This window comes from Barbus barbus (assembly GCF_936440315.1).
Source record: "Barbus barbus genome assembly, chromosome: 43".
In the NCBI taxonomy this organism is placed as follows: Eukaryota; Metazoa; Chordata; class Actinopteri; order Cypriniformes; family Cyprinidae; genus Barbus; species Barbus barbus.
In genome coordinates, this window is record NC_136721.1 from 7,481,562 (window position 1) to 7,504,358 (window position 22,797).

The following is a 22,797-nucleotide window of genomic DNA, read 5'->3' on the forward strand; positions in this document are numbered from 1 at the left end:
CAAACTTAGAAGAGCCAGAGCCCCGGCCCCCATCATGTGCACCTTCTACAGAGGCACCATCGAGACCATCCTAACTAGCTGCATCACTGTGTGGTATGGAGCTTGCAACGCATCCTGTGTTGAAGTCACTTCAACGCATAGTGAGAGCAGCTGAGAAAATTGTTGGTGTCTCTCTCCCCTGCCTCCAGGAAATCTACAGCACCCGTCTCACCCGCAAAGCCCTCCGCATTGCAGGTGATCCCACCCACCCGACAAACAGCTTCTTCAGTCTGCTGCCATCAGGGAGGAGACTGCGGAGTCTCCAGGCGAGGACCAGCAGACTGAAGGACAGCTTCATACAACAGGCTGTCAGGAAGCTGAACTCCCTCCCGTCCTTGCGCCCCCTCCCCTCTTTTACCCCATGCAACACTGAACTCTGATACTACGACCCCCCCCCCAGCTCCCCACATCCCCAGGACCTTCCACCCCCCACCCACCCACTTAAAAAACTGTGACCAGCACCTGTCACTTGTGCAGCATTGGACTGAGGACTACCTCATCCAGCATTGACTGCAAACTACCTCTTCGGATAGTCTGATAAAAGACTGTTCTCTTGTCACTTTAACAGACTGATAAGCTCTTTTTGCACTACACATATATCTGCACAGTTTTGTTTTATTTAACTGGTTTGAACCATCTATTCTGCCATGTGCCTTATGCCACTTTATCTCTTTTTTTATTTTTCTACAACGTCCTCAGACTGATAAGCTCCCCTTGCACTAATATATATATATATATATCACACACTATACACATATCTGCACAGTTTTGTTTGATTTAACTGGTTTGCACTATATGCCATATGCCTTATGCCACTTTATCCATCTCTCGCTTTAATTTTCTACAATGTCCTCATTTGTATATCTGTATAGTTGTATGTATTAATGTTTTGCACAGACTGCACATTGTCAAAGTCATTACACTATAAACTGTCTAAAGTTGTTACTGTACAAGCACAGTAAACTATTTCTATAAAATATTGCACTACTGCTATTTTGCATAGAATACATTGTTCTATCAATACTTTGCACACTCATCCAGCTGTATTTATTTATTACCACTGTTCTCACGTTTCTGCTGTTCATAATGTGTATATATAATCTGTAATCTATATAATCTACATTGCTCTGTTCATAATGTACATACAATCCCTACATTGCATTCCTATTTTATATTCTGTATATACTCTGCTCAATACTGTATATAACAATTCCACTGTATATTCTGTAAATCATATCTTCACTTACTCTGCACTTATATGTATATAAAACACTATATTCTTGCACTTCTGGTTAGATGCTAACTGCATTTCATTAGCTCTGTACTTGTACTCTGCATAAATGACAATAAAGTTGAATCTAATCTAATCTAATCTACATATGTTTAAACTGTATTTATCTGTATTAGAACGTCTACTGTCAGTGTTTAATGTTTACTGTATGCACCAAGGGTCTGAGAGTAACGCAATTTCAATTCTCTGTATGTATGTGCTGTACATGTGGAAGGAATTGACAAAGTAGACTTGACTCCTTGGACAACAGCCATGCAGACCAATTTGATGCAGTGTGCAGCGTATGGTCTGAGCACTGACAGGCTGACCCCCCACTAGAGCCGCACGATTAATCGTTAAAAGATTGCGATCTCGAGTCAAACACCCACGTGATCTCATTTCTCAATGTCAACGATTCGCCCGTGTCTATTAAACCTTTGAAAAAACCTTGCTGGAACATTCAAATCTGCGTTTGTGCTGCTACTGGCACAGAGAGAACTGTTATCATCTAGGTAAGAAACAGCTTCACAAACAGTTTCTCTCAACTACACAGTAGAGGTGTGCGATATGACGATTTTTGATCGTGGACGATAGAAATGTCTCCACGATCTGCTTTTGAAGAAATATCGTAGTATCGTGCTACAGCGCACATTATGTCAAATACAGTTCCGGCACCTCCGTCTGTATATACTGTACAACACTACATACAGCAGTAGCGTTACTCTGACAAGACACTGCACTTATTCACGATCGCAAAAGTACATTATTTGCATATAAGCCTTGCTGGTTAAATGTTTAATTCACGCGCTGGTCTGACGTGCGCTTTTTCTGAGCGCATTCACCTGAAGCACGCGCACTAAAAAGCCTGTCTAATAGTGCCTGATTAGTCAACTAAGTTTTCTTTTGCGCTAATACTGTCAAAACACAAGGTTTATATACAGACTTAGTTGGTTATCTCTAAAATGAAAGTAAATAGTTGAGAGAAGCTGATGCGTGCCTGTATATTAGATGCGTGCAGGTCTTAAAGGGACAGGACACTAAACATGCTGTCGACTGTCATTAAAAGGATAGTTCACCCTAAAATTTAATTTCTGTCATTATTTTATTCACTCACATGTTGTCCCAAACCTCTATTAATTTCTTGTGCTGAACCCAAAATAAGATAATTTGAAGAATGAGGGTAACCAAACAGTTGCTGGTCCACATTGACTTTGATGGCAGGAAAGAAAAATCCTATGGAAGTCACTGTGGACCAGCAACTGCTTGGTTTTCCACCTTCTTCAAAATAGCGTTTATGTTCCGCAGATGAAAGAAACTCATTCAGGTTTAAAACAACTTTTGAAGAATTGATGGTATAAAAATGAAACATTATGACAGAATTGACAGACAGATGACAGAATATTTATTTTTGGGGGAACCATTCATTTAACATTAACAAAACAACAAAACACAAAGAGAAAAATCAATCACTATTCTTGACTGAAAAACTTTAATACAGTTGCTTTAGGAATCAGTCTATGTAGTGTTTTATTTTTATATTTGTTCATTCAATTTTATTGAATGCTCCTGCTAAATACACCTATTGTACCTGAAAATAAAGCACTGTTTGTTTTATTTGTATATTATGTGTATTTGTAATGTGTATCTTTGTTCTTATTTAATAAGAAAGATAAAATAATGACAGATTTTTTTATCTTTTAAAATATCTGCCATGTCTTTTTTTTGTTTTTTGTTACCTTGAAAGGCTTTGTCTTTCTAGTTTGGCTGTAACGCTCAGACAACTTGCCAAAATGACCAAAATGACTCGTGATAAAATCGTTAATCGTGATATTTCTAAAAAAAATCGTGATGTGATATTTTTTCCATATCGCCCATCCCTACTACACAGTATTATTTCTGTCTTACAGTTCATTCATATTAATCACAGAAATACTGGGATGAAAGTTTATAGTTTGGATATAAACACGGATGTCTATAGTAGTGATCAAAATAGAGCAAATCACCTTTTAAAAGTAATTTGCGGTTCAAATAACGTTTGTGTAGGTTACACTGTTTAGCCACTAGGTGGAGACAAGTGACTGTTAAAAATGTATTTGTTATTGAATCATTAATTCGAGAGATTTGTTCAAAAATGATGATTCATCCAGTAATGAAACAAGTATTTGAGTGAGTCATTGAATTAGTTAAATTGGTTTAGTTAAATATATTTTAAATATTTAAATTAACAATTAAAAATCATTTAAACACTCTTAAACTGACTGCAGCAATTAATATTTTGTCTCAACCTTTTGTAAATTATGCGTTAATTTACGTTCAGAATCGTGGGAATATCGTGATCCAACAGTTTTATAACCAATCATCGACTCATTCCGGAGATCTCCAGAACACCCGAGGCTACGCACTCTGCTCGGCCGGGCGGAAGTGCTCACAGGCGGCGCCGAGATCGTAAACAAAGGCGGGGGAAGCGCGGAGGACTAAGAGCTAAGCTAAAGCTAACACCGCACCGGCTCTCTTTACCCAGCATTTTCCTCGCTAATGTGCGGTCATTGGTGAACAAAATGGATGAAATACGACTTCGCATCACCCATAGTAAGAAACTTTTGGACTGCAATGTCATGGTTTTCACTGAAACATGGCTACATAGCGACATACCAAAAAATGCTATTGATCTAACCGGACGCTACACGCTCCGAGCAGATAGAACGGCAGATGACTCCGGCAAGACTAGAGGTGGAGGATTGTGCATTTATGTAAGCAAAGCTTGGTGTACGAACTCTGACATTGTTGGAAAACACTGCTCACCTAACCTAGAGTTTCTCATGGTTAAGTGTAGACCTTTCTATCTGCCGCGGGAGTTCACTTCCACCATCATAACTGCAGCCTATATTCCCCCGGATGCTAATGCCAAGCTTGCTATGAACGAACTGCATGCGGCCATTAGTAAACAACAGACTGTACACCCGGAAGCTGCATTTATTGTTGTGGGTGATTTTAATCACCCCAACTTAAAGACAGTGCTCCCCAAATTCCATCAGCATGTCTCCTGCCACACTAGAGGAGAAAAAGCTTTGGATCATGTTTACACAAACATCGCTGGAGCTTACATCGCGACTCCCCTCCCCCACCTCGGACAGTCTGATCACCTTTCTTTGTTTCTCACCCTCAAGTATTCACCCCTCATCAACCGTGTGAAGCCATCAGTGAAGACCATCAAAGTGTGGCCAATGGGAGCAGAGTCTGTACTTCAGGACAAGTTTCAACACACGGACTGGAGTATGTTTGCTTCTCAGGCTGCCAGTGGCTCTCACACGGACATTGACATCTATACCACCTCTGTACTGGATTACATCAATACCTCCATTGACAGTGTTACAACAGAGAAACAGATCACAACGTACACTAATCAGAAGCCATGGATGAACAAGGAAGTGCGGCTCCTGCTGAAAGCCCGCAACACTGCTTTCAGATCAGATGACGCTCAGGCCTACAGCATATCCAGGGCTAACCTGAAGAGGGGCATAAAGAAGGCCAAGCACTGCTACAAGCTAAAGGTAGAGGAGCATTTTTCCAATTCTGACCCCCGGCGCATGTGGCAGGGCATCCAGGTCATCAGTGACTACAAGCCATGCAACTCCACTCCAACGGTCACAGACGTCTCCTTCCTTGATGAGCTAAATGACTTTATGCTCGCTTTGAGAATAACAACAAGGAGACAGCCACCAAGATCACACTCTCAGGAGACCATCAGACCCTCAAACTCACCTCCACAGATGTCTGCACAGCATTGAGCCGGATCAATGCATGCAAGGCCGCTGGCCCTGACGGCATTCCTGGTCGTGTGCTCAGGATATGTGCAGAGCAGCTCGCAGAGGTCTTCACAGACATTTTCAACCTGTCCCTCACCCAAGCAACTGTGCCAACATGCTTTAAGTCCACATCCATTGTGCCAGTGCCGAAACACTCCTCCCCGACGTGCCTGAATGACTACCGCCCCGTAGCACTCACACCCATTGTAATGAAGTGCTTTGAGCGACTGGTCCTGGCACACCTCAAGAACTGCCTCCCACCCACACTGGACCCACACCAATTTGCCTACCGTAGCAATAGGAGCACTGAGGATGCAGTATGCACAGTACTAGGGGTGTGCGATATGACGATTTTTGATCGTGGACGATAAAAATGTCTCCACGATCTGCTTTTTAAGAAATATCGTAGTATCGCGCACATTGTCAAATACAGTTCTGGCGCCGCCGTCTCTATATACTGTACAACACGACATACAGCAGTAGAGTTACTCTGACAGGACACTGCACTTATTCGCTATCGCAAAAGTACATTATTTGCATACAAGCCTTGCTGGTTAAATGTTTAATTCGCGCGCTGGTCTGACCTGCGCTTGTTCTGAGCGCATACACCTGAAGCACGCGCACTAAAACGCCTGTCTAACAGCGCCTGATTACTCAACTAAGTTATATTTTGCGCTAATACTGTCAAAACACACAAGGTTTACATACAGACTGAGTTGGTTATCTCTAAAATGAAAGTAAATAGTTAAGAGAGAAACGGATGCGTGCCTGTACTGTATATTAGATGCGTGCAGCTCTTAAAGGGACAGGACACTAAACATGCTGTCGACTGTCATTAAAGGGATAGTTCACCTAAAATTTAATTTCTGTCATTATTTACTCAGTGGAAAACCAAACAGTTGCTGGTCCACATTGACTTTGATAGTAGGAAAGAAAAATCCTATGGAAGTCACTGAGGACCAGCAACTGTTTGGTTTTCCACCTTCTTCAAAATAGCATTTATGTTCAGCAGAAGAAAGAAACTCATTCCGGTTTAAAACAACTTTTGAGTAAATGATGATATAAAAATACAACATAATGACAGAATTGACAGACAGATGACAGAATATTAATTTGTGGGGAACTATTCATTTAACGTTAACAAAACAACAAAAGGCAAAAGAGAAAAATCACTCACTATTCTTGACTGAAAATCTTTAATACAGTTGCTTTAGGAATCAGTCTATGTAGTGTTTTATTTTTATATTTGTTCATTCAATTTCATTGAATGCTCTGCTAAATACACCTGTTGTACCTGGAAATAAAGCACTGTTTGTTTTATTTGTATATTATGTGTATTTGTAATATGTATCTTTGTTCTTATTTTTTAATAAGAAAAATAAAATAATGACAAAGATTTTTTATCTTCGCCCACTTTGGCCTAAATATCTGCCATGCATCTTTGTCTTTCTAGTTTGGCTGTAATGCTCAGACAACTTGTAAAACCAAAATAGTAAAACTAACAAAGAATCGTGATAAAAATCGTGAATCGTGATATTTCTATAAAAAATCGTGATATGATATTTTTCCCATATCGCCCACCCCTACACAGTACTGCACTCGGTACTCACACACCTGGATAATAACAACACATATGCACGGATGTTGTTTGTTGATTTCAGCTCAGCATTCAACACCGTCATTCCCTCCAAGCTGATCACTAAACTTGGTGACTTGGGTGTTAACACCTCCCTCTGCAGCTGGATTATGGACTTTCTGACCAACAGACCTCAGCATGTTAGGTCAGGCCACACCTGCTCCACCACCATCACACTCAACACCGGTGTACCACAGGGTGCTGAGTCCATGTGTGCTGAGCCCATTCCTCTACTCCCTCTACACCCATGACTGCAGGCCTATGCATGGATCCAACTCCATCATCAAGTTTGCTGACGACACCACAGTGATTGGCCTCATCAGAGACAACGATGAGACTGCCTACAGGGAGGAGGTACAGCACCTGGCTGCATGGTGCGCTGACAATAACCTGCTCCTCAACACCAGCAAGACAAAGGAACTTATTGTGGACTTCAGGAAGAAGAAAAGTGGAATGCATGACCCCATCCACATTAACGGGATGGTTGTTGAACGTGTCTCCAGCTTCAAGTTCCTGGGAACCCACATCTCGGAGGACCTGACCTGGACCACCAACACATCAAGCCTAATCAAGAAGGCTCACCAACGCCTCTTCTTCCTTAGGACACTGAAGAAAAACCACCTGTCTCCGGCCATCCTGGTTAACTTCTACCGGTGTGCGATTGAAAGCATCCTGACCAACTGCATCACAGTCTGGTATGGGAACTGCACAGTTGCTGACCGCAAGGCACTGCAGAGGGTGGTGAAAACCGCCGAACGCATCACAGGGACACCACTTCCTGCCATTGAGGACGTCCAGAGAAAACGCTGTTTACGTCGAGCTCGCGGCATTCTTAAGGACTCATCTCACCCTGACCATAGACTGTTTAACTTACTGCCCTCTGGGAGGCGCTTCAGGAGCCTCCGAACAAGGACAAGCAGACTCAGGAACAGCTTTTTCCCTACAGCTGTTTCCCTACTAAACTCTGCCCAATGATACCCCCCTCACACACCACCACCACAAACTCTTCACCCCTCCCCATCATTAAATCGGTTAAAAAACAAAACAAAAAAACATCCACACACTGAGTACTATGCACTGGAAATTTTTATTTCTATGCACTTTCAATGTTCATTGCACTAGTATTTATATATCTTAATGTATAGCTTATTCATATCCATTTGTAATTATATTCATAGTTTTTGCTCATAGTGTACATACATTTACTGTACAATCCATCTGTATAGTATGTTCATATCACCCATCTGTATATCATACTGATAGTATTTAAAATGTGTAAATTATGTCCATAATACTACTGCCTTATCTGTATATTCTGTACATATGTAACATTGTAGGCACTGTATATCCTGTACCTCTGCTTATTGCACTTCTGGTTAGATGCTAACTGCATTTCGTTGCCCTGTACCTTACATGTGCAATGACAATAAAGTTGAATCTAATCTAATCTAATCTCAATTTGAGACAAAAAAAATCGTGATTCAGTTTATCCAGAATCGTGCAGCTCTACCCCCCACCCCTACAACCTCTGCAGCAATGCTGGCAGCACTCATAGGTCTATTTCCCAAACACAACCTCTGGACATGACACTGAGCACGTGCACTCAACTTCTTTGGTCGACCATGGCGAGGCCTGTTCTGAGTGGAACCTGTCCCGTTAAACCGCTGTATGGTCTTGGCCACCGTGCTGCAGTTTCAGGGTCTTGGCAATCTTCTTATAGCCAACGCCATCTTTATGTGGAGCAACAATTCTTTTTTTTCAGATCCTCAGAGAGTTCTTTGCCATGAGGTGCCATGATGCCAGTGACCAGTGTGAGAGAGTGAGAGCGATAACACCAAATTTAACACACCTGCTCCCCATTCACACCTGAGACCTTGCAACACTAATGAGTCACATGACACCAGGGAGAGAAAATGACTAATTGGGCCCAATTTGGACTTTTTCTCTTAGGGGTGTACTCACTTTTGTGGCCAGCAGTTTAGACATTAATGGCTGTGTTGAGTTATTTTAAGGGGACAGCAAACTTACACTGTTATACAAGCTGTACTGAGTGCAAAGTGTCATTTCTTCAGTTGTCCCATGAAAACAAAATATTTACAAAAATGTGAGGAGTGTACTCACTTCTGTGAGATACTGCATATTTCTGATTAACTTTTTGCACTTTTGATGTTATTTCTAGCGAGAAATTAGTATTATAGTAATTAAATATCAATTTAGTTATCACCAAAACTCATTCTATTTTGTTGTAGATCATAAACCGTTACGCTGCCTCAGAAGCCTATCCGAAAACAGTTTCGTGAGGTGCCTTCATGCATAGACGCTGTCTGCAAAGTCACTGTCTCATAAGGCAGCAAGTCAGCTGCCTAAGTTTTCAGATGTAGCCTTCGTCTCTCTCTGTGTTCACTTCTCTTTTGTCCAGTACGGCACCTCATAGTTTTTCACGCTGAGTGTTCGGGCGTTTTTTTCTTGGCGCGGAGATTTGAAGAATGTTAAACTTTGGATAAAACGCTGTGCTCATCACTGTCACTTTTCAGTCAGCTAACCAATCAGAGTGGAAGAGAGGCGGGACTACCGACTGTACTACGGCTGAACAACAAAAGAGAGGCTAATATTGCTTGTTACTAGATCGAATTGCCAGACTACCATATTATTGCTATGAAATATGTTTAAAAAATAGCAGACAATAAGACAGTGAGTATGTGGTGTTTCCACCAGCTGCTTTAAGTACTACAGTGCATCTCATCTTAATGGACTGAGAAATATTTGCTGTAAGATTTTCACTTTACTTTTCCACCAAGGCACTTTGTAAGTTCTCAAATGCATCTGGGGTACATATAGTACATGTGGTCTGACATTACATTAGCTGTCCTTCCCATCTCCCTGCAGCACTTATTAGTCAACTTACATTACAGACATTGCGGTTTATTGCTCTGGCCACATCTGCAGTCCTCATGCCTCCCTTCAGCAGGACTATGGCATGTTCACGCAGGTGATCAGGAACCCTGGACCTCTTACTTCTAGTAGAAATATCTCTTTAAATGTCTTAAGTTATTGGAATTTTGACACTGTAAATTTCCTTCTGCCTGTAAACTCTTAAAGGTCTTAAGGACTGTTCTACATGTGCATGTGCTAAAATGTTTATGCTTAAAATGTTTATGTTTAACTCTCACCGTCCCGTATACGGGACACCTAACTTTATTTCAATATATTACAATTAAATCCTAATCTAATCATGACAAACTATATATCGTTGGAAAGGTCCAAGACACCTAAATAGAGATTTCCCCACATATATTATATATCATTTGAAAGCTTAAAACCTCAAAATTCATCCTGTGAAAACCATTTTGAAATCGTTTTGAAATTGTGTTACCATAGAAATGGTACTTTCAAATCTTTTAGCGGGCTCCTCCCCCATAGTGAGAGGTGTATTATTCCAAATGTTTTACGGTCGTATAGAATCAAAACTTTTTATAATCTTGACAAAATACATATCATCGGAAAGGTCTGAGTCTCAAGATTCCATATTTGGAGGATTCCACATTTTTGATTCCATATTTTGTGATAGGAGTTATACTGAGAGAGAAATTGATACATATGTGACGGAAAAATGCATAAAAAAATTAAATGGGGTTTGAATGGCACCCGGTGGTTGTTTGTGGTATAACGCCTAAACAAAATTGCATAGTAATGTAGCATTTGGACCAATCAGACACACAATTTTGCATTTGATTTAACAAATCAATTAGTTATTAGATTAACAAATAGTCACAGACCACTCAGCCAATACACATACTGGGTGCTAGTATTACCCCTTTTCCACCAAAGCAGTTCCAGGTGCTAGCTCAGAGCCAGTGCTATTGCCGGTTCTTAGTTGGTTCGACTGGCGAGCCCTTTAAGAACCGGTTGCTTTTCCACAGGCTAGACAGCCAATTCAGAGCCAGGTGTTACGTCACCGACTACATCTAATTTTTCCCAGCAACGCTAGCACGAAAGCGCCAAACACAAACAAACAAACAATGGCGGACGTTGCGTTGCTATTGATGTTGGCTTTGCGAATCTACATCAGCATCCAAACCCAGGGAATCCAACGTGTTCGAGCAGCTCGCCGTAATTTGTATAGACGAAGATTTCAAGCGAGAATAACGGTAAGTATATAACACATTTATGTTTATTGTTAACATCAAACATCTCAACGTTAGCCTCAGCATATACCCTCCTAGCATTGAAAAAAAGTTTTAAACATTGGTGGAAGAAATATCCAGAAATGTTAGTTAAAACTCCACTGAAAGTACAATTTACCTAAACAGAAGAACGTCTTATAAGCAAAAAGCACTTGCAGTATTAAAACCAAAAGTAGTTATACTGCAGAAATGTCTACTGTCAGTGTTGTTCTATTCCTTATGTTTTTGCATTAATACCACTGCTGCTAGCCTGTGTTGCATTGTACTGCTGTAGGGCAATGCTACTTTATACTGGTGTGTAGATCAGTCAACAGCAACACAATCTATTTATGTTAAACATGAACAAATTCAGATTTATACATGCTTTTCACTGGACAAGAAGGACTGAAAAGAACTGAATATCTGAAAAGACAACATAAGCAGTTACGTACCACCATATATTGTTACTCGTGCATAAAATTAAATAGGCATGCCTATTAAATGGTACTTGCATATAAATGAATTAATAGACACATCACGGCTACATCTCAACTGATTTTATAGTGTTTATACGGCACTGTATACTTAATAGGAAATATAAAGCCCCCCTATTGTTAATAAATGAAACTTACACCTAATTTTTATCTTTACAGGCAATCCTGCAGCTGAAGGCAAGGCGGAGGCCACCTGTAATGTGGGCATACCCACATTTGACCACTGGTGGGACACAATTGTTCCGGATTTCACTCCTTTACAATTCCTGCAGAATTTTTGTGTGTCCCCAGAATCATTTGAGCACATCTGTAGTCAGGTGAAGCATGTCATGGGGAAAAGGAACACAAAGTACCGTTTGTGTGTCCCAGTTCGAAAGAGTGTTGCAATTGCCATCTGGAAACTGTCCATGGGCAGTGAATACAGGACCATCAGCCATCTTTTTGGGGTAGGCCTCAGCACTGTTTAATTGTCTTCAAGAATTCTGCAACAGTCATCAAGGTGCTGCTTCCAGTCCACCTGAGATTGCCTGATGCTGACAAATTGTTAGAAATGGCCACTTTCTTTAATCGTTGGAGAGTTCCACAGTGTGTGGGTGCAATCGATGGAACCCATATTCCAATAATTGCGCCAGAGGACTACCCACGAGACTATTTTAGGCATTCTATTGTCCTGCAAGCAGTTGTGGATGGCAAAGGTCTTTTCTGGGATGTTTGTGCTGGCTAACCAGGGAGTGTGCATGACGCCAGAGTGCTACGACAGTCACATTTGTGGGAGGTCCTAAGTGAGGGGGAATTACTAGGGCAAAACAAAGTGACCATCTGTGGCTGTGATGTTGGACATTACCTGATAGGTGATCCGGCATACCCCATGCAGAATTGGCAAATTAAGCCCTTTTCTGACACTGGCAGACTGACCCATGAACAACACACTTACAATTACAGGCTCAGCAGTGCGCGATTGGCTGTGGAGATGTCTTTCGGGAGATTAAAAGGACGATGGAGGTGCCTCCTAAAAAGAAACGACTGCAAGCTGGAGCTGAGCAAGAAAATGGCATTGACCTGCTGTGTGCTCCATAACATTTGTGAGGAGCATGGTGAGAATTTCACTGAAGAGTGTAAACATTCAGCCTCCTGCTCAGGCATTACATGAGCATGTTAACGCAGAACGGGCTGACATCAGAGCTGCATTAATGATGCACTTTAATAGAGGGAACGAGTGATTCTTTAAATTGTTTTATACTGCACCAATGCCACATTTGTTACACGGTCATTTGTGTTTGAGGACATACAATGTCATAAATTGTATTATATTCTCCTACATTTATTAAAGAAACTGAACCAGACATTTGTATTCATAAAAATTTGTTTATTGCAAAAATAGACAAAACTCTTTATAAAATTTTGAACGATGTAAAGTGCAGTTAATGAAAATAAAAATTGTGCACCAAAATAATTTTGGAAAACAAATACTGGTATGGTGTGATTTGCAATCATTTTTGCGATTGTGCCTCCATTAATGCTACCATGCGCCCCATAAGTCCAAGCAGAGAACGGGTGTCTGCTCTCATTTCCTGGAGCGAGGAATCCTCCATTTCCTCGCAGTGCTGCAAGAACCTCTCATCTGCCCTTTCCAAATACTGAATCAGTTCTGAAGTACTGTCTCTCTTCCTTTTTCCTGTGTACAACATAAACATAAATGTTAGATAAGGGAAACATACAAAATTTGCAGGGTAGGGGGGGGGCCTCCAGAACAGGTTTGATAAGCCCTGCTGTAATAATTTTATATATCAAAGCTATTTTAATTGGTTCATTAAGCAACATGAAGAATAATATAACCATTATTTCAGTACCTGATAGTAATACACACATCTCAACGTTTGCATAGTGTATGGTCTGACCACTATTTGCACAGCGCATCTTACCTCGTTTGTCCTGTTCTGAAGATGCAGGACATGTATCGGTGCGGGAGAGCTGCAGCCCAGTGGTGGCACTAACTTAACATTGCCATCAGCATCATCGATGGCAGACAATTCTAAAAACAAAAACAAGACGACAGTGCTTTAAAAAAATTGTAATAATAAAAATGCCCTGTCCACTACATTTTCCACAATGTTATGTGATACTTTAAACATTTAAATGTCCGATAATACAATCCTAGCTAGGCAAACGTTAGCAAATTATGCTAATAAAATTATGATAAACTAATCCCTCACTAAACAGCTAAGAAATACATAGCTGGCTGGCAACAAACGAAACAAAATTACAATTGAACTTACCAGGATCAGTGCAACTTTGCTGCAGAGAATCGTCCACCACTGACTCGAGTGTTATTGTTGCCGAGTTCAGTGCCCCAGTCACCTGGCATGCTGGTCTATCACCGAGGACGGAGTCGAGCACGTCGAAATGTGGGTTTCGACGTGGCCGGCCATTGCCGCTTCGACCGATGTCCTTTTTTTGATCCCTGTACTCCTCAAGTTTTTTAAGTTTGTTGCTAATCTGCTCGACGTTCCTCTCATACCCCGCTGCAGCCATCTCGCGCTGAATTTGCTGCAACACCGGTTTCATCCGTGAAGCACCCTCTAATTTATTCAGGACTTCTGCAGAGGACCAGATTACAAGAAAACAGCTTATTTCCTCCTCAGACCACTGCAGTTTTTGCTTAATCACGTCCATCGTGTTTAGCTGCTATTTCAAATATGGCGGTCAAAAGATTCTGTCGTCTTGTTGGTCACTGTAACCCCGCCCCCAGCCCCTGACGCAAGCGGTTCTTCCTTCTAGCCCAGCAATGTTTTGGTGCTACTTACGAACCGCTTTTACTGGTTCGGAGCTGGTGCTTTGGGTGTCGAAAAACAAAGAACCGGTTTGAAACTAGGCTCTGGCTCCAAACCAGCACTGGAACTGCTTTGGTGGAAAAGGGGTATATGTCTGTCAATGACTTCAGGCCCCCAGTTCCATGGCAACTGATCTGATAACACTAGTTTTATTGCTCAAAGGAACCCAGGCAGAGCAACACTCACTTCATATCCCCTTAGGAAAGAGACATTATGCCATAACAAATGGACTCTTCTCTAATTAACTCATAGAAAAACCTTTGAATGAACGCACATATGTTCAGGTCATTGTGTATATTATTACTGTTCTTGTATATGTTCTTGTGTATTGTATCCTGTTTTATGCATGCTTATGATAGATCACTAGTTAATATTACCTCACTTATACCATGTTTGGTCTCTATCAATTCGTCTTTGGATTATCTAATTGAGAGTGTATATTATATGTTGATACCTATGCAGCATATAAGTGTTCTATGAATCTTTAATAGTTTGTATTTCAACTTCCAATCCAGCTCATATGCAAATTACCATGCATGGTGACAGAGTCGTAAACTTTCCCTCCAAAAGTTCAAGTCACCATTGGCTCTTTGACTCCCCAGAGGTGTGACCTCTATATCAGATAAAGCTCTCACATCAGTGACCCGCCTCCAGTCTGCGGTTCTGTTAGATCCTAAGAGGATGTGAGCTAGAACTTTTCTGGACCCTTAAGTTTTTGTGCCAGGCCTTGCGGCCTTGACTTTTCATTCAACCAAGGATCCTCGGATCTCAGCAGATCTCTTTCTTAGCTCTTTTTCCCTTTCTACCTGGGAAGAAACTCCCAATTACCACCGAGCCAGAATAACATCTTTTGAAGTTCATCCCCCTTCAAACCCAGAAGAACTTGAACTCCAACACCACCAAACCATCAGAACTTTCATCCGAGATTGACTTTTGGTCGTTGAACGAGTGTCCGGATGCAATGCAAGTATCGTACATTTAACTAAACGAAACAGAGGTTTAGTATAAGTTATAGAACCCGTTATAAACGGTGCTGATGGTTTTATTCAGGTGGTTGACTGACTCTTTTCATAGCTTCATTCTCTGGTTTCCTGATGGTTTCATCCATCAACTCTCATTTGTATGCTCGATTGTATGCTCGTTTGTTTGTTAGACTAGTTTGCGTTAGTGTTTAGTTAATAAAACTCTTGTGCACAAATAACATGAGTTTATGATTCTGCCTTGCAAATTAATGCCCCTTTACAATTTTTGATCCTTAGTACATGCTCTAATGTATTAATACTTAGGAAAGTATTTTCTGTGGCCAAGAAAATATCCTTTCTTAGAGTTGATATGAATTTACACTGAATGTTCGCTGGACGAACAAATAAGTTCAGGGCAATTTAATTCTGCTACAGTTATTACGGTCAGCCGATATAAATAATTTTAATTAATCATAATTGTAATTATTTATATATAATTCCTTTTTGATTATAATTTGCTACAGTAACCTATTTTTTTTTTTATATCAACTTCAAATTTGGAACACAACTTATTTAAACATATGGCTTTAATTTGATGCCAAATTTGGATTAAAACCTATTTTGTAAAATTTATTTTATATAAATAAAAAAAAAATAGTAGAATACATTTTCTTTGCAATAAATTTAACTTTTATAACTTTTTTTTTTTACTTTCATCTTTTTAAATGATTTCACTTCTTTAAAGAGACAACCTTAAGTCTGTACTCAAAAGCATTCATGAATAACAATTTAACTTTAAATAGTGCACTTTCAAGTATATTTTCAAAAATGGGGGGGGGGGGGGGGGGGGGGGTGACATGAAAAATAGTTTAAACATGTACTAAGATCTGTAAAGCTTATTTAGATTTTACAAAACAATCTTTAAAGAGTATCCTGTATAGGATTTTTAATTTAGATTGGTGGGGGGAAATCCTTAAAATTCATAATAAAGAAAGATACAGACCTCCACTTGTCCTCTGGTGAGCGCTCGGACAGACTGATCTGTTGAAATATGAATAATTTCAGCAATAAGTTACAGCAACATTTTCTAAACAAAAGTGCAACATTACATTGCAATAAGGCATTCATATTTTAAATATTTAATGAGATCTCTATTCTCTCAGTCAAAAACAGAAAAGTTAATTTATGCATTTTTGACCTGAAGGCTAGACTACTATAATCAGTGTTGGGTGTAACGCGTTACAGTAATTAAATTACTTATCCACTAAAAAAGTAAAGTAAGGGATTACTGGTCATTTTTAGGTAATTTAATTACCGTTACTTATAAAGTACTTCCGTTATATATAGTAAATCATTTCAACAGTTCTAAAATCAATATTGAATTTGAATTCTAAATTTACCGTCTAAAGAAAATTGAATGCAGCGGCTTTAACCCTCCGCACGCCGGCACGTTCACATTCAGTTTTCTTGATTCACAGAGAAACCTTAAATACTCTGATGCATATAAGACTAAAATCAATAGAATCTAAAAAGCTTGAAGTGTCTACTTTTAAATGAAAGAATTCAAATCGAAAACAAATATTATCTGATTATGTAATCCCTATGAAAGTAAAGCCTTTCCCATATCTGAAAGATTGAAGTTTCTACTTTTAAATGAACGAATTCAAATCGAAAACGAATATTACCTAATTATGTAATCCTAGGGCTGGGTGATATGGCCAAAAAAAATAAAAAAATCACGATATCACAATTTTTTTCATATCAGTCAAAATCGATAATTATCACAATAAATGTCAATCCTTTATTTCTAAGTTTAAAGCCAGAATTTTGCACCATTTGCTAATTTTCCGTAACAAAATATATATTTAAATGGAAAAATTAATTTCTTAGTTTCTGCATGTTCTAATGAGTTGATATTGTTTCAAAAAAAAGAAACAGGTTTGGGTTGCCTGATAATAATAATATACATTTTTTTGTCTCTTAGAAATGCATATTTGATAGTAGCTTGAGCTAGGATGCAGTGGTAAATTTTTGTTCCTTTTTCAAATCAGTAACATGCAAAAAATTGTACCAACCTCAGGTTTATATGGGGTTTTTTTTGTTTTTGTTTTTTCGTGACGAAGTAAATGCATCTGCTCTAGTGAGCTCGCGCCGCGCGGCAGTTTGAACTTTGATCCGAGTAGGGTTGTAACGATATACCGGTATGACGGTCTATCGCGGTTTGAACGTACACGGTTATCTTACCGTAATCATATCTACGGTTTAAAAAGAAATTATGAAAAAATATATATTCAGAAGTATTCAGACCCCCTTAATTTTTTTCACTCTTTGTTATATTGCACCCATTTGCTAAAATAATTTAAGTTCATTTTTTTTCCTCAATGTACACACAGCACCCCATATTGACAGAAAAACACAGAATTGTTGACATTTTTGCAGATTTATTAAAAAAGAAAAACTGAAATATCACATGGTCCCAAGTATTCAGACCCTTTGCTCTGTATTTAGTAGAAGCACCCTTTTGATCTAATACAGCCATGAGTCTTTTTGGGAAAGTTGCAACAAGTTTTTCACACCTGGATTTGGGGATCCTCTGCCATTCCTCCTTGCAGATCCTCTCCAGTTCTGTCAGGTTGGATGGTAAACGTTGGTGGACAGCCATTTTTAGGTCTCTCCAGAGATGCTCAATTGGGTTTAAGTCAGGGCTCTGGCTGGGCCATTCAAGAACAGTCACGGAGTTGTTGTGAAGCCACTCCTTCGCTATTTCAGCTGTGTGCTTAGGGTCATTGTCTTGTTGGAAGGTAAACCTTCGGCCCGGTCTGAGGTCCTGAGCACTCTGGAGAAGGTTTTCGTCCAGGATATCCCTGTACTTGGCCGCATTCATCTTTCCCTCGATTGCAACCAGTTGTCCTGTCCCTGCAGCTGAAAAACACCCCCACAGCATGATGCTGCCACCACCACCATGCTTCACTGTTGGGACTGTATTGGACAGGTGATGAGCAGTGCCTGGTTTTCTCCACACATACCGCTTAGAATTAAGGCCAAAAATCTTGGTCTCATCAGACCAGAGAATCTTCAGGTGTTTTTTAACAAACTCCATGCGGGCTTTCATGTGTCTTGCACTGAGGAGAGGCTTCCGTCGGGCCACTCTGCCATAAAGCCCCGACTGGTGGAGGGCTGCAGTGATGGTTGACTTTCTACAACTTTCTCCCATCTCCCGACTGCATCTCTGGAGCTCAGCCACAGTGATCTTTGGGTTCTTCTTTACCTCCCTCACCAAGGCTCTTCTCCCCCGATAAATCAGTTTGGCCGGACGGCCAGCTCTAGGAAGGGTTCTGGTCGTCCCAAACGTCTTCCATTTAAGGATTATGGAGGCCACTGTGCTCTTAGGAACCTTAAGTCCAGCAGAATTTTTTTTAACCTTGGCCAGATCTGTGCCTTGCCACAATTCTGTCTCTGAGCTCTTCAGGCAGTTCCTTTGACCTCATGATTCTCATTTGCTCTGACATGCACTGTGAGCTGTAAGGTCTTATATAGACAGGTGTGTGGCTTTCCTAATTTTGAGTCCACAGCTGGACTCAAAAGAAGGTGTAGAACCATCTCAAGGATGATTCGAAGAAATGGACAGCACCCGAGTTAAATATATGAGTGTCACAGCAAAGGGTCTGAATACTTAGGACCGTGTGATATTTCAGTTTTACTTTTTTAATAAATCTGCAAAAATGTCAACAATTCTGTGTTTGTCTGTCAATATGGGGTGCTGTGTGTACAATAATGAGGAAAAAAAATGAACTTAAATGATTTTAGCAAATGGCTGCAATATAACAAAGAGTGAAAAATTTAAGGGGGTCTGAATACTTTCCGTACCCACTGTATATATAATCTCACCCGCGCATATGCAATTTATTTCGGCTGTTTCACTCTGCTGAAATGACAGAGACAGATATTGTATCTAATCTCCATCCCCCGCCGAAAAAAAATTTAAATTTGCAGTATGGGAATACTTTGGATATTAAAAAAAAAACACGAACGTGGGTTTGTCCTTGAAGACGAATCCAATTTGCAAAAATGTGAACGCAAAGTGGCTGCAAAAGCAGGCAATACATCCAACATGTTCGCTCATATTCGCGGACATCATCCCTCCGTGCACATAAAGGTATGTTGCATTTTTAACAAGTTATAAGGCCGTATAATTTCCATGATACAGAGGGAATCCCGGTGCAGTCGTGAACATGGGATTTACAGTATAACCTTAACGAGGTTGTCACTTAAAACGCGCAATCTGATGGATGGATAAATCAAAAGTAGATATGAGTGGCGCCGTTTTATCTACTACATACTGAAGTACGCATGCATGACACTAATGGTGTTTTCATAAACATGAACATCAGCAGAGCTGCTCTGAGAGAAAACCAGTTTTATTTGAGAAAAACCATTGTCAAATACACTAAACTCAAAAGGTCTGCTACAACTTGTCAAAATAAGTTCAATTTAACTTGAAGTCCTGACAGAAATAAATTAGCATTGTATAATGTACTTAAAAGTTTATGCGGCTTTTGCCGCATAAACAGTATATCTAACATTTAGCAAACTCTTCATATCGTTTAATCGAGGAAAATTATATCGCGTTGATTATCGTTATCGAATTATCGCCCAGCCCTAGTGTGAACTATTAATTTAACGATAATAAAACAACAAAACAAAATCACTATTCTTGACTGCAGAACTTTAATACAGTTGCTTTAGGAATCAGTATATATAGCGTTTTATTTTTATATTTGTTCATTCAATTTCTTGAATGCTCCTGCTAAACACACATATTGTACCTGAAAATAAAGCACTGTTTGTTTTATTTGTATATTATGTATAGTTGTAATGTGTATCTTTGTTCTTATTTTTTAATAACAAAAATAAAATGATTTTTATCTTCGCCCACTTTGGCCTAAATATCTGCCATTTTTTTTATTTTGTTACCTTGAAAGGCTTTGTCTTTATAATATCCCTATTAGTTTGGCTGTACTGCTCAGACAACTTGCAAAACAGTAAAACCAACATGACAAAGAATCGTGATATTTCAAAAAAATAAATTGTGATATGATATTTTTTCATGGCCCTCTTCCTATTGAAAAAACAAAAGTTGTATCCAAGATGGCCGACTTCTAAAAGGCCACCATGGTCACCACCCATCTTGAGGAGTTTGCCCCCTCACATATACTAATGTGCCACAAACAGGACTTTAATATCACCAACCATTCCCATGTTATTACGGTGTATCCATATAAATGGCCCACCCTGTATATTGCGTGCTTTCCTCTCAGTAACGAAATAAACACAACAAAAACTGACAGCAGTGTGAAAGCAGCAGTTAAAAATTCATCTGATTACAATGTGGATGCTTGCATGAGCTCTGCTTTTCAGTAACGTTACTCCAGTAAAGTCCGTACTTTATGCAATAGATAGCCTTAATTCAAGCAGCTTTACTGTGTTAAACATGAAAAACAGAATCAGTGTCGCCTTCAGTTAGAATTGCAACTTGATTTTCTGTTATAAAGCAGCTCAGTGTGGAGCTAGCTAATGATAAAATATTTTTATTAAAGAGAGAAAAATTATTTTATTAAAGTGACAGTTTGGTTTACAGAGATCAAAGCTTGATCTGCTCTGAACTGTTTTGGTTATCATAACCCTATACTGTATTTTAAGACATTATGTTGCGAATAAAATACTCTATCCAAAAGCGTCTTAACACTTACCTTTATTTTGTTTCTTATCTATATGACTTACAAAAGGAGATATTTGGCAGAATAATGTGTCATTCAGTTACTTTTTCATGTAACTAATTAAATGGTGAGAGAGTGTCTCTGTCGGTCATCTCATTTTGTGTGCCAAATACATCTATTTGTATAATTAATTGGTAACACTTAACAGTAAGGTATCATTTGTTAACATTAGTTAAAGTATTAATTAACTTGAATGAACAATACATTTATTACATTTATGTATTAATATTTGTTGATGTTGGTTAATAAAAATACAGTTGTTCATAGTTTGTTGATGTTCACAGTGCATTTACCAATGTTAAAAAACACAACTTGCGATTTTTATAAATGCATTAGTAAATGCTGAAATTAACATCATCTAAGATTAATAAATGCTGTAGAAGTACGGAGCCCTTTATGGGGCATGGTGGTGGGAAAAATTCAGGGTGGGAGGAAAATATATTTTTCAAATGTTTTGCGGTCTCTTGCAAAACTTTTGCGTTCCCTTGTGAAACTTTGTGTTCCCTCGCAAAACTTTTGCCACATTAAGGGTAGAAAGGACTGACGTATTTCTTTATTTGAGTACAAGTTCAAAATAAAACTATGAACTGCTCCATTGTGAACATGCGGAGCTGTATGAACCACTGCAAGCTGTAAAGTAAACAGGAAGATTTTGTCCGAACTCAACTGGTTTTGCGAGAGAAAGTTTTGAAAGAGAACGCAAAATATTTGAAAAATATTTTTTCCTCCCACCCCAAATTTTTCCTACCACCATACCATTTCCCATAATGGGTTCCGTAGTAGAAGTGTTGTTCATTGTTAGTTCATATTAACTAATGTTAACTAATGAACCTTATTGTAAAGTGTTACCAATTAATTATATAATAAATGTAATTAAATAATATGCTTCTCTAAAGCTGAAGTGACCTTTATGTTGGAATATGTATAACTTAATATTTTAACTAATTGCAAAAGCTGAAAAATCAAAGTCTACTGATTAATCAGTGAAGTAATTGACGATTAGTCGATTAATCGTTCTAATAATCGTTAGGTTAATCGATTATCAAAATAATAGTTTGTTGCAGCCCTACATCTCATTGCTAGTATTACTTGATCTTAGTGCTGCGTTCGACACTATAGACCATGACATACTCATAGATCGATTACAAAACTATACTGGTATTCAAGGGCAGGTTTTAAGATGGTTTAGATCCTACCTGTCCGATCACTACCACTTTGTTCATTTAAATGGGGAGTCAATCTCAATTATCACCAGTAAAGTATGGAGTACCACAAGGATCTGTCCTAGGTCCTCTGCTATTTTCAATATACATGTTACCCCTTGGTAATATTATTAGAAAATACGGGATTAGTTTTCATTGTTATGCTGATGATACTCAACTATATATCTCAACAAGACCAGATGAAACTTCTAAACTAAGCTAACAGATTGTGTAAAAATATAAAAGATTGGATGACCAATAATTTCCTCCTATTAAATTCAGATAAGACAGAGATATTACTTATTGTACCAAAAACAGCAAAATCTCTTGCATTACAATTTGCAACTAGACGGATGTACTGTTACGTCCTCTAAAGTCAAAAATCTGGGTGTTATATTAGACAGCAACTTGTCCTTTGAAAATCATATTTCCCATGTTACAAAAACAGCATTCTTCCATCTTAGAAACATTGCCAAGCTTTGAAACATGCTACCTGTTTCTACCAGTTCATGCATTCATGACCTCTAGACTGGACTATTGTAATGCACTGCTAGGTGATTGTCCTGCATCTTCAATAAACAAGCTACAGATAGTCCAAAATGCAGCGGCTAGAGTTC

The 22,797-nt window shown here is 39.2% G+C and overlaps 1 protein-coding gene across 3 annotated transcripts in view; it reads right to left on the reverse strand.

Annotated features, from left to right (window-relative positions):
• LOC306862120 (E3 ubiquitin ligase RNF121) overlaps positions 1-22,797 on the reverse strand; it is a 151,791-nt gene that overhangs the window by 117,489 nt on the left and 11,505 nt on the right. For 2 of the 3 annotated variants that reach the window (XM_079404761.1, XM_079404763.1), the window contains exon 2: positions 16,205-16,242. The exons of the other annotated variant lie outside the window; for it this stretch is intronic. In XM_079404761.1, coding sequence (XP_079260887.1) covers positions 16,205-16,242 — 38 coding nt within the window. The remainder of the gene's footprint in view (positions 1-16,204; positions 16,243-22,797) is intronic. 3 annotated transcript variants of the gene reach the window in all.